We start from the raw sequence: 12,621 nt of genomic DNA, 5'->3' as shown, positions 1-12,621 counted from the left end.
GTAAGACCATTTTAGGCAAAAGTTTAACAATGATGTACTTACTCTATACAAAAGTTAACATAATGTGTTATTTCATAATTCTAATAACTATCATACTAAAAGATCCTTTCTCTTTCTCCCTCAGATATGAGCGACTTCTCCGTCGCGCGCGCACAGAGGATCTCAGCGAGATCTCAGGCATAGGCTGCCTGTACCAGAGCGGAGTGGACAGGCTCGGCAGGCCCGTCGTCGTCTTCATCGGGAAGTGGTTCCCTATTGGAGATATTGACTTGGATAAGGTGAGCATTTGCTTCGTATATTTTTACTTTGAATCCTGCACTAGCATAGCGCTTAATACAAACCCAGACCAGAGAAACTAGATCTATTATTTTAGAAAATTCACATACGTGTATACTTCAGGTACCTCTCTATGTTCTTTGCAGAAAGTGTTTAGCTTACTAGTTAAGTCTTCTTTAGATACCTGCCTAGTAGACTCATGCACATCATCTATATCATGATGATTCTTATACAAGATCCTTTTCAAATACAGTTCCGTGTCTGTTAGTATCAGAATCATACCTGACTATACTTAATTCTATTGTCATCCTTGTCAACCTATGCCGTCATAACCTATCTAATATGTTTCCATGTTCCAGGCTCTCCTATACCTGATCAAGCTGCTGGACCCCATAGTCCGCGGGGACTACGTGATCGCCTACTTCCACACGCTCGCCTCCTCCGCCAACCACCCGCCGTTCTCCTGGCTCAAAGAAGTGTACACCGTGCTGCCTTACAAGTACGTATGCGACATGACAAATTTCTGTTCAGCAGAATTAACTTATTTAATGAACTTTGACTAACTCCACGGGTGACTGGATTACTGAAAAGGGGATGGCGGAACCAGAATCTTAAAACTGAGTCCAACATATGACAATAAGTTTGCCATCCATTAGATGAAACTTGTAGGTACTGGCAAAACTAGCAGGTGTTTCTTTTGCTCGCCTCTGCCTGCCTTTCGAAGTAATATTCTTGATTGTGTTTTTATGTATAGGTTAGTAGTAGTAGTAGGCTATATGTAGTTGTTCCTTTATTTCAACGTATATTCCTAAATATGTGTTTTTTCTTATTTCCAGATATAAGAAGAACCTCAAAGCATTCTACATTGTACATCCCACGTTCTGGACAAAGGTAAATATACCTACCTACTCATCATATTGTAGTTGTTACTCGTACTGTCATAAGAAATGAAATATAGTGTAGAGCAAAATTTACCCAAGCTGCGGACTACTTAGCGGGTTACCGGAGCTCCGGTTCAAAAAGCAGAAGTGGGGACAGGGTGGTTTTTGGTCAGTAAGAGTCTGACGCTCCCTCGTACCTCGCCAAAGGCGCGAGAACTCATTGGATGATTTCCCCCTCAAAAGAAGGCAAAATTTAAAAAGAAACTGATTGTTTTCAGATGATGACGTGGTGGTTCACCACATTCATGGCGCCGGCGATCAAGGCGAAAGTACACAATCTTCCTGGAGTGGAGTACTTGTACTCCGTGATGGCGAGAGATCAGCTCGATGTACCGGCCTTCGTCACCGAATACGATATGACGGTAAGTTAGTTACTAAGATATTATTGGCAACTGAAATAAATACTGTAGACGATATTTTGCTACGATCAGACGGCAAATGAGCTGATGGATTATCTGAATCTGATGGTACCTAAGCATTCAGCTCCGCCGTAACACTACTTAAAAAGTAAAATAAAAGTTACATGTGGGTGCCTGGTTTCTTTGATTAGGAGGAGGGATTGTCCATCCAGCTAATTCACTCACAACGCCATTGTTGTTATGAGAATTTTTTTTTGAGTTTAAATTCATATTGGATATTATGTATGACATGACGATTGACTTGTCCTTCGGGAGTACCAAATATTAGCGAAAATGTATTGTATAAAGTCCTCACTTTTCCTTTAGAGAAATAAGTAACTCTTGTATAACTATACCTATTAATTATTTTTGCAGATAAACGGTCTCCATTACTTCCAACCGGACACGAACAATACGTAAGACGCAGCATCAACTCCTTTAGCTATATGTTCAGATCGTTGTTACATGTTCCGGGCCAGTTGCCAACATCTCTCTGTGTCAATACGACGAAGGATTTCGACTGTCACACGCTTCTCGCTGGACCGCAGCGTTCCAAGCAATAAATATACGTACTTAGGTACTATGAGTATTGCTAGCAATACAGATCACTTAAAAGTGTATCTTAGGACTACCTACTTAGATGTCGTTTTAATCTAACACGGCGCCGGTACATTAATACTGTTACCAAACAACTCGGCGCAAAATAAAAGTTTGCTTGAATTTTTTTATAATCGATTAGTAGGATTTCACAAAGATATGCTGGCAACACTGCAATTCGAATCCGAGTGACCGTTTGATTATGAAAAACGGTGACTCGTTTTTAGGCCGCTGTTATAGTATTTTTGTGGACTATTTATTCACTGTCTGATCGTACTGTGTTTGTAACGAGTCTCGTTATCAAGAAAATGTTACAATTGACGATATTTCAATAATATTGTGTCGAAAGATTTTGGCGTAGGATAAAAATATGTATTGTGAGTAATGTAAATTACAGATTCCTATCAGTGACATATCAGATAACTGTTGGGTCCAGAAATTCGAATGATCGTAAGACTTAGATGTTAGAATACGCCAAAACTATAGAAGGTATACCGACCCGGTTAAACCATTCCTACTGTAAAACGTACATTAAGTACTTAATTTACCAAAGAACCATCATAAATGGAACTCTAAAATAAATCAGACAGTGAATAAAAAGTACAAGAAAAGTTAAAATTGTTGAGAATATATTATCTTGTAATCTAGTATTAGCGGTGCATTTTATATTATTTAATTGTAATAATTGATATAAGACATATTATCGATTGTTAGATGTTCTTATTACGTCTGTATTTTTAACTCTTGCAACCCCGTTATATCTAAACCACCTATAAAGGTACTTAGACTTTTTTAATATTTTGTCTATGTATTTAGTTGTGAACGTTACAATGTGTGCTATTTTTTGTACCTATATTATATTTTTATGTAAAAGTAATAGACGAAACTGTCATTTTATTAATGTATACCTTCCTACTTAATAATCTTGATGCTGACTATGCTCATGAGTGGTTTGTGGGTGAACTTTGAATGATCCAGTGTAGAAAAGCTGTTGGAATTTGCACTCTATTTTGACCTTTTAGAAAGAGACGAATACAAGCCAATTCCATGCGTTACCCGCCTTCCCGCTCTTTCTGTTGATGAAACACTTCCACTTGCAGAGTGAGCTTGCGTCTAGCTGGTCTGCCAGTCTCCATATTTACCTTAGTTGTTCACTACGTATTCTTCCCACGGCCCCCATTCTCTGAAACTTCACTGTTCAAGCGACAGGGTATTCGTTTAGTGAGTAGTGAGGAAAATGTTATTTTTTAATATAGAAAAGAGTTGTCTCATACCGCGTAGATTTGGTATCATTTAGGAAAAATTAAAATATAACAAACCCTTTCTCTAAATTTAGATATTTAACAATTAATTTTTACACAAAGGTGCTTGATAATTTTTGCATATTGAGATTTTAATTTTTTACATACATAGATTTTAATATAGGCTTAATAATGGTACATAATGTTAGAGTAATGTAAATACGTACGCTGTTAAAGATTTTTGCGGAAACATTCACTCTCGCACTACGGTATTGTAGATTTTGATAAAACGCTGAATGAGAAAGTGAGTTTGTACTATTGAGTAGTCATCCATATTTTAATTGGCACGTTAGTAAGAACGCTACGCAGCACGTTTTCGGCCTATTGGAAATATTTAATTGCTGCTTTAACATATCGATATGTGGTCGATAAGAGACCATACTTGGAAGGCCTGTCAGGATCCAGAATAGTACAAACTCACCCTCTCAGGACACGTCGTGAGATTTCAGTGTAGAGGTAGTCGTGTGAATTTGTGGTTCAAATGGCTTGCCGCCAACTGTTTAATAAGGACTTTCCATGCAATATGTGTGCGGGCTCGACAGTAATGTTACACTGTAACACCCGGCATTTAACATAGCAAGATATTGTGTAGTGGGGGATAAAGTAGCATATTGTGTATATTCTCATTATTTTGCCTTTAACTTTCATTACAAATTATTTTTCTTGTTCTTACGCTATCTTCCTACCAAGTAGACATATGTAATTAAATTATAACAATAAACATAAAATAATGAGGATACACAATATGCGAACTTAGCCTTACCTCGACAAAATTGTGTAATCTTGCTATGTTATGTGCCAGGGACTATGCTATAGGTCCTATAAAATAGGATGACACATTTGAAAGGACTGTTAAAAGTCTGGCGGTACTGCCACAGTAGTGTTGCCAACCTTTAAATATAAAACACTGCCACTCGCATGTAGCGGCAATGCGACACGCCTCGACGTGCCATAGGGATCACCAAATGTACGTAGCCTTGGATAATGATGCATCTAAACTTTTAACATATTTTTATAAACTTAGAACATTTTACAGGTTCCTCGTTCCACGAAACTGTGTAGATATTTGTGAGTGAAGTAGCTTGTATGGATTGTAATCGAGTAGAGATTTTGCCAATTACCTCATATTGACTTTCGATATTGTTATAAAATGCTGTTGTTATTATAGAAATAGGAGAAAATATAACATTTGTATATTTATATTTATCGATCACGTAGTTTAACTGTTAACGGCAAAGGCGTTTCGTGGAACGATATTTTTCTTTCTTAGCCAAAGTGTACAAAAAAGAAAATCTAAATTATTTTGTCCGTAACTATTGTGCCACCTGTTCAAAACAATTTTTAAATGTTTATTAGTACCGATAGACTTAAGGCCTGAGAGAAATGTTCTTCAAGATATGTGTAAGCGATCGAGATATTTGCTATAATATAAATGTAAGGTCCCTCTAAACTAAGTTGGTTGAATTTTTCAAATGTAACCGCCCATGTTGCTAGTTTCAATGTTTCATGTTCAGTCGACCACGTCTGTGTTATGCTATGCATCTTATTACCTAAGCAATAAAGTTGTTATTCCAAATTATCGATGAGATGTGCTTGTCAGTATCGTGATGCAAAGGTCTAAAGAAAACATTCTACCGCATTCCGCAACTGACCTTAGGAAACGACTGATTTGCGGGGTTAGGAAGTAAATGTGTGAATCGTTTGCGTGTTGTTTGTGTGAGTGCAATATTGCAATTTTTAATATACAGTTATATTTGTAAGTGATCTTTCTGCAGAGTATGTTAGCATTCAATATTAATCGACGATTATAAAGCAATGTAGAGCTGTGTGATGTATCGTGATGGTGTGTTAAGATGTAGGGTAGTATGATAAAAATTGCGATGAAGAGGAATTGTTTTGTAATTAACCAATAGATGGCGTTAATGTAACGTTTCGAGTCCGGCAAACATAATGTAGTATGTTGAGACTCCTTTGGAGTAAAATGGTACAATCAATAATATATTCCTCTTTATCGCAAAGCGTAAATTGCGTGAAAATTAACCATTACTTACATTTTCATTCGTTTGCTAACGAAACAACAAACGACTGGAAATGAATGCAGCGGTTTCATGTTGAAGAGATTATTATAACCGTTCTACTTATTATAAAATCGTGATTCTTTTTAAATTTGAGCACTAGAGAACCTGAGAGTAAACAAAGGCCTTAGATGTGTTAACTATTGTTATGTTGTATGTCGAGTATCTTTACGTTGCTAAGTCTATTGCTGTTAAATACTTGTGAAGAACGTAACGCTAACTAAATATATTATAGGAGTTATTTAAACAAAAGTATGTGATCAAGCGAATGTTGGTTAAGTTTCATATTTTATTAAAAATAGAGCATTAAATAGGCTATGTAAATATTTAACAAATACAAAATAAAATTATTAATTTACTAAATGATTGTTTTATTGTTGAACCTTGTAATATTCAATTTAGTAGGTTTTTTTTTATATATTTAATGGGTCGACGTTTAGCCGCTATCTCGCCTGATGGTAAGTGATGATGCGGCCTACGATGGAGCACGTTTGCCCATAAGCAACCTATTCATTTGGGCTCTGAAGACACCCAGGTTATACCCATCAGGAAACACAGACTCTGGCAAGGAGTTCCGCTTGAAGCGCAGCGCTTCGTGCGATATCTAGGGCAAGTGACCCGGTTGTGGCCATCGACCCCTTTGTGGCCACTTGGGCCTTCAAATATTTATAATTAAGGCATGGACAAATAAATTACTCTGTGATGTACAGTATTTAAAATATTGAATATTGTAGATACTGCTGATACCGTTGGCAGCTTTAATGTGTCAAACTTCACTTCGATGCAACAAGTCATTCTTTTTAGTTGAGGGTGAAATTGTTAAGATCTTAACAAAAAGGCTAAGGCGAGCGGTTGAGGATTTGGTTTTATTTTTTAAATCTTTACTTATTGTTTTGATGTTTATGTTAATACTACAAGTCGCCATATGTTTCTGACTTCCTCTTGTACATCCCTAGCAGTTCACACAACGAAGCTTGAAGCGAAGCGTCATATAAATGTTGATCGTGTGAGTGAAAACCATTGTTTCTAAACTGTCATGTCTACCATGAAACGGTGACGCCTCGCCGATTGTCTAGTGGTTCGATGATGGAAAGGACTAGGGCGAACCAAGTTGTGCAATTCGACTGCTGGGTATTTCTTCTATTCCCTCTAATTCTGGTATTCCTTCTTATATTCAATTTTGTGCGAGTCTACCCAGTGAGTCAGTCATCTACCTACCTAAGTATCTACCCAGTTTATTATAGCACTCATAAACTATGCACTACAATTCCCTTAAAGTTAACTCTTGGTGTGCCGGAACACGGATCTACGTGAGACATTCTGTCTCACGTGTTTTCTATTGTGTCTTATATACAAGCTGTTAAATGGGATAGTGATTAATTTGACAAAGCCAAAACCTATCCTTCAAGCCCAAAATTTCATGTGGTCTAAAAATAAGAAAAACAGGTAATTAATTAGAGATTATTTCAGGGAATGGTTGTGTGAGTAAGGTTACCAGAGGCCCAATTATCCCCCATTCCCAATCGATATATTCCTGATTCCCTAACAACTTTTAAATTCCTAAGGGCCGGCAACACACTCGTAATGCTCTGGTGTTTCGGGTGTCCATGGGTCATAGCTATTGCTTACCATCAGATGATCCATCTGCTTGTTTACCAGCTTGTAAGAAAATTTATTTAACATTCAATAATTTAGCATCGGAATTTATACACAGCAGACCGATTTACTTACAAAACCCTGATTTGAAGTAGCCTTGTTTTAATAAGGAGCATGCAAAAGATAAAATAAAACAATATTTTAAAACAATAATACTTGAATTTAATTTCAATAATTTATTTAGTCAATATGTAAAAATAATAATAACAATCTAATCATTGCTTAGATACTTGAAACCCGTTCAGTATTTGTACAAAGATGTTTAGTATGGGATATTTCTGTGCGGAGCTCATTAGTGTTACTTTCAATACTGTTAGTACATTTGATAGCAGGAATCCTCCCACTGCACCAAGGTAGCAAGGTATCGGCCACTTCTGCCAGGGTGTGTTCCAGTCTAAGGGGATGACGACAGCCCCCACCCACGCTCCACAAACCGTCAACAAGGCGTTGTTGACCAACATCTCAATCACAGTGTTCTTTCCATAATTTCTAATTCCAAACAGCAGCTGCAAGGATGACTCCACTCCAGTGTGCAGTAACAGAGGAAACACTGTTAGTAACGTAAGTAACAGCGAGAGCATCAGCGTCTCCTCGTGACAATCAAGTACAGGCGCTCCGAACAATATAATCCCCACGAAAAACGTAAACTTCACACATAATAGGAACACAAAGCCTCTCAAGATATCCCCCGCGATATTCTTATTGGCCTTGTTCTTTTTCGCTTGTGCATCGCTACTGGAGTTCAGATAAAATGATTTTAACAACTCAGCGACGAAAATTAAAGCCAAAACGAAGCACGAAGATCCATTGCCCACTGAATACAGGATACCTTTATACGATATTACTGTAATAATACTCGGTAAATAAATGCATGTTATCAAACTTGATATTGTTACTTTCCGTAGTTCTAACTGATTTTGCAATGAAAACATTTTTTCCTTTTAAAATTCACAGAAGTTCACGATGTTGATAAAATTTAGAAGTTTGACATTGAGACAAATTGAAATGTCTGTCAAAATGTCAACTGTCAGTTTAGATAAGAGAATCCATAGACTGCTCAATATCAGCTGATATATATTTTTGCAACTAGATATCTACACAAATTATGAGTACGAAAAAAAGATTAAAAATGCGTGAAAAATTAATATTGGATACTTCAAATTGAAAATGACAGAATTATTTTATTTACATACATATAGTTTTCAAAATAAACAAATATTTTACATTATAAATCGATGAATGAGAATATTTTTTGTTTTTGTAATGGCAATCTAAACGAATGCTGTCAACCTAAGCTTAGCGTGGCAACATTTTTCTTACAAAATCATAATAAAATTCGCAGTGAAGTGAGTGAGTGAAGTTTCAAACGTAATCGATATGACGACACCAACTTTATAAATGAAAGGTTTTGTCCGCCGTACAACCAGTTGATTGAATACTGTGAGACGTTCGGCTACAGTGCGAGCCAACGTTCATGCCCAAATCTCGGTATAATAATATTACCTACAATACTCAGTGTCGCAAGTGTTTGGTGTGTCATTGATTACATAAAAAAGCAGAAATGCGCTGCCCATTCTTAGGATCGTTGAACCAAGCCTTCGTAAAGAATTACGGAGCAACTCTTATGAAACAATACGGAAACTACTGTCCTATGATTACTCGAGGATTCCGCACTCTCGGCGTTGATGAAACCAAGTGCCCCTTCATCCAGCAAAATGTTGGAATCTCCGAAGCACCCAAGGAGATGACGGAAGACATCACCGAGCCCGCGCAGTCGTACCACTATGAGAAGTTCTTCCACGAGCAGATCAGTGCCAAGAAGAGGGACTACTCATACCGCATCTTCAGGAAGGTGTCCCGGTTAGCTGCAGAAGGCGTGTACCCGCAGGCCCTGGAAGGCCCCGACAACCATCGTGTTACCGTTTGGTGCGCCAACGACTACCTCGGTGCCTCCCGTCACCCTGTTGTTCAAGATGCTGCTATCAATGCCATTAAAGCCTATGGTACTGGAGCTGGAGGCACCAGGAACATCGCCGGGAACTCTCAGATGACAGAAAAACTTGAAGCCGAAATAGCTCATCTGCACAAGAAACCTGCAGCCTTAATATTCAGTTCATGTTTTGTTGCTAATGATGCAACATTGTCTACTTTGGCAAAAATTCTACCTGGCTGCTTAATATTTTCTGATGCTGGGAACCATGCCTCTATGATACAGGGAATAAGAAACAGTCGAGCACCAAAGCAAATATTTAGACATAATGATCCAAACCACTTGAGAGAGTTACTATCTCAATCACCGGAAGGTGTACCCAAGCTAGTCGTGTTTGAGACTGTCCACTCGATGAGTGGAGCGATATGTCCACTGGATGAAATGTGTGACATAGCCCATGAGTATGGTGCTCTGACATTTGTTGATGAAGTCCATGCTGTAGGGTTGTATGGGAAACATGGTGCTGGTATAGGGGAAGAGAGAAGCATACAGCACAAGATAGACATAGTATCCGGAACATTGGGGAAAGCATTTGGTAATGTTGGGGGCTACATTGCTGGGTCTTCTCTATTGGTAGACACAGTGAGATCCCTAGCTCCTGGCTTCATATTCACCACGGCACTACCGCCGCCTGTACTGGCGGGATCGCTAGCCGCCATTAGACTTCTCGCAAGTGAAGAGGGCAGAAGCTTGCGAGCCAAGCACCAAGCTATTGTGCGATACCTAAAGCTGTCGCTTCTTGTGGCAGGTCTGCCACAAATGCCGTCAGTCAGTCACATTGTACCTGTACCTATAACGGGCGCCGATAAAGTGGCCGCCGTCGCCGAGTCTTTGATGAAGAGGGGTCACTACGTGCAGGCCATCAACTACCCGACCGTGGCAAGAGGGGAGGAGCGACTGAGGTTCGCGCCTGGCCCCTACCACACTACGGAGATGATCGACAGCCTGGTCACAGCCCTAACTGAAGCATTCCATGAGAACAATATAAGTTTCAATGAGTTTATGAAGAATGGCACATGCCGCGAGTGTAGCATGGAGTACAAGGTTGACATTGCGTACGAGGAGCCAAGCTTCAAGTACACGCAAGTCGCGTAGGTTGACCTTGACATGACCCCGCGGAAACCATGACATTGGGCGCTTGTTATAATTAAAAAAATATATAAAGAAAGAAATATGTAAGCTATAAAAAATGTATGTTTCTATTTTATTGTTATTGTATTGCGGTTCATGGTTCATGTTAGGTTGAAATTAAAACGTGGTATCAAGGAAATCAGTCATTTTATTTAATCCCAGTATTTGATGACGCCGTCCCAGCCTGCCGTGAGCAGCTTGCTGGGTTCGTGTGGGTGCCACAGCGATGTGATACACACGCCGTCGTGCGCCTTCCACTTTTTGTACAGTTTCGTAGTCTTCCAGTCCCATATGTAACACTTTCCGTCCGCGTCGCCGGACACGAGGTAACTGTAACAAACAATGTTATGTAACTGTGAACACTGAACACGTTGGACTTGTTTTTTTCACACCGATAATAGCACGGTAAAAAATGATAACATAAACATTGTAACCTTTGATAAATCAGGTGTACAAAATACAATATTTGTACTTTATACCTATTCCACTCAAACATTACCTACACTGAGTGAGGTAACCAGTTTTTCACATTAGTTATGTACCTACCTAAGTATTTACTTCGAACTTCTAATGACTACAGCGTGAATCAGCAATAAAAATAAAATAGGTGGCGATGAGAAGTGTATTCTGAAATTACCGTTCGATTCAAATTGGATTTTCATTCTGAAACTTGAGAATTATTGCTAACCAGCTGTTTCTTTGGCAAGATTGCATTATCAGTGCAATTCTGGATAACAAATAACAATGCATAGACTGTACATGTTATCAGGACCTTACTATTATTAAATTGATAACTATAAGTGGCTACACATTTCTCGATTATTTAGTCGTCAGTATGGTTATGTTATCGAAATTACTTATTAAGTACGGCGCGTCAGTCGAAAATCTACCCTATGCAATTCTGTTTATATGTACTCAATTTACATGCCACCAGTTGATTGCAACCTGTTAGAATTGCACTTGACCTTTGCAAATTATAAACTTGAGTTCGCGTAGTTTGTCCTTATAATTATAATTACTTCCGTCACTCAGGTAGACTTATTTATATGTAGGTAATTTTATATGTATTTCTTGTTTGAAATGGCCTAAAATTCATTGCAACAGAATTTAACTAGTTTAAAAATAAATTAACACTATGAACAACAAGCGCATCGTTTGTCGAGTGGTCACAATCAAGGGTTTGACGCCTTGATCAGAAAGAGTACGGCATTTGTATTAAGGGTCTAAATTCCTAATTTCTGGTGGAGCTAGCAATTGTCTCATGTAGGTACAGCACGGTTCATCTCCTATTAGGTACATCGACATAGGAAGACTGCGGACTTAAGGACTCATAAGGTGTAAAAATACATATTTATCTTTTCTAGAAATAAAACTTGATAGTTTGTTACTAAAAACGATTGATAGGTACAAAACAGACGCGACGGAGTCGTGAATCCGACCTCGGGGGCGAGGTCCTATACATTTGTTTTGCATACTTTCAGTGCTGGGCTATGACGCATTTCTTATATGGCAAGGCAAGCATTTGTTTAATTAAACGTCTATACAAAACCGAACAGACATAACAAAACTTTTTAATTAAAATGTATGTACTTATGTGTATTTTGTGCACAAGTTAGGAACTTAGGACCACGTGTGATAGGTAGGTGGGTATTTATGAATACGAAAATGAATTTTACTTAAATTACAGATTCAATTTTAGTGAATTTTGGCGATTATGGGCCTTCTCTATAAAAGATAATTTTGCCATAATCTCCAAGATTGGCACGAGGGCTGGAGATCAGTTGAAAAGGTTAAACATTCGAAAAGACCGATGCCCAGTTGGCTTTTAGACGTTCTAGATTCTAAGCCCGCAGTTGTAGGAGTGGAGGTAAATTTATTCTACTCTGCCATCAACGGCTCAGACAGAAACGAATTTACTGAAAACATATCTACTCTAATATCGCAATATGTTATCATAACAGTTTATAATTTATTACTCAATCCTCATTCCCCTCTTGTGTCCTGAACAGTAACTAGGAATATCCTCCTTGTAGTAACCTTGGGGCCGACAGGTCGATACTGCAGGTGTGGCGGACGACGTGAGAATACAAACGAGAACATTTCATCCATGAAAGAAGCCTTAATGACGTATTTTGTTATACCTTTTATAGAGATGATTGGGTGCTTTCGTACCTATGTGGGATTGTTTACAGAGGAATTACAGGGAAGGAAAAGACAATTCTGATTATGTGCCATAATAGGTAGCTCATATAATTA

The 12,621-nt window shown here is 38.3% G+C and overlaps 4 protein-coding genes across 6 annotated transcripts in view; 2 read left to right on the top strand and 2 right to left on the bottom strand.

Annotated features, from left to right (window-relative positions):
• Positions 1-5,951, top strand: part of LOC118268698 (protein GDAP2 homolog) — a 103,404-nt gene extending 97,453 nt beyond the window's left edge. For all 3 annotated transcript variants that reach the window (XM_050706446.1, XM_050706445.1, XM_050706443.1), the window contains exons 8-12: positions 125-278; positions 636-775; positions 1,113-1,167; positions 1,436-1,579; positions 1,991-5,951. In XM_050706446.1, coding sequence (XP_050562403.1) covers positions 125-278; positions 636-775; positions 1,113-1,167; positions 1,436-1,579; positions 1,991-2,035 — 538 coding nt within the window. In that variant the 3' untranslated portion in view covers positions 2,036-5,951. The remainder of the gene's footprint in view (positions 1-124; positions 279-635; positions 776-1,112; positions 1,168-1,435; positions 1,580-1,990) is intronic.
• A 1,432-nt stretch (positions 5,952-7,383) lies between these two features.
• LOC118268075 (phosphatidylinositol-glycan biosynthesis class F protein) lies at positions 7,384-8,263 on the bottom strand. Its single transcript, XM_035582330.2, has one exon. The coding sequence runs from the start codon at positions 8,174-8,176 to the stop codon at positions 7,460-7,462; it is 717 nt and encodes a 238-aa protein (XP_035438223.1). The 5' UTR covers positions 8,177-8,263; the 3' UTR covers positions 7,384-7,459.
• A 304-nt stretch (positions 8,264-8,567) lies between these two features.
• On the top strand, positions 8,568-10,504 carry LOC118268077 (5-aminolevulinate synthase, erythroid-specific, mitochondrial). Its single transcript, XM_035582332.2, has one exon. The coding sequence runs from the start codon at positions 8,806-8,808 to the stop codon at positions 10,327-10,329; it is 1,524 nt and encodes a 507-aa protein (XP_035438225.1). The 5' UTR covers positions 8,568-8,805; the 3' UTR covers positions 10,330-10,504.
• Positions 10,496-12,621, bottom strand: part of LOC118268076 (pre-mRNA-processing factor 17) — a 29,173-nt gene continuing 27,047 nt past the window's right edge. The window contains exon 11 of the mRNA XM_035582331.2: positions 10,496-10,695. Coding sequence (XP_035438224.2) covers positions 10,518-10,695 — 178 coding nt within the window. The 3' untranslated portion in view covers positions 10,496-10,517. The remainder of the gene's footprint in view (positions 10,696-12,621) is intronic.

This window comes from Spodoptera frugiperda, chromosome 29 (genome assembly GCF_023101765.2).
Source record: "Spodoptera frugiperda isolate SF20-4 chromosome 29, AGI-APGP_CSIRO_Sfru_2.0, whole genome shotgun sequence".
NCBI classification, from domain to species: Eukaryota; Metazoa; Arthropoda; class Insecta; order Lepidoptera; family Noctuidae; genus Spodoptera; species Spodoptera frugiperda.
The sequence above is the reverse complement of the archived record's forward strand: the minus strand, read 5'-3'. Positions and strand labels throughout refer to the sequence as shown.

Excerpts from the sequence above, each read along its gene's own strand:
- LOC118268075 (XM_035582330.2), bottom strand. The coding sequence starts at position 8,176 with ATGTTTTCATTGCAAAATCAGTTAGAACTACGGAAAGTAACAATATCA.
- LOC118268077 (XM_035582332.2), top strand. The coding sequence starts at position 8,806 with ATGCGCTGCCCATTCTTAGGATCGTTGAACCAAGCCTTCGTAAAGAAT.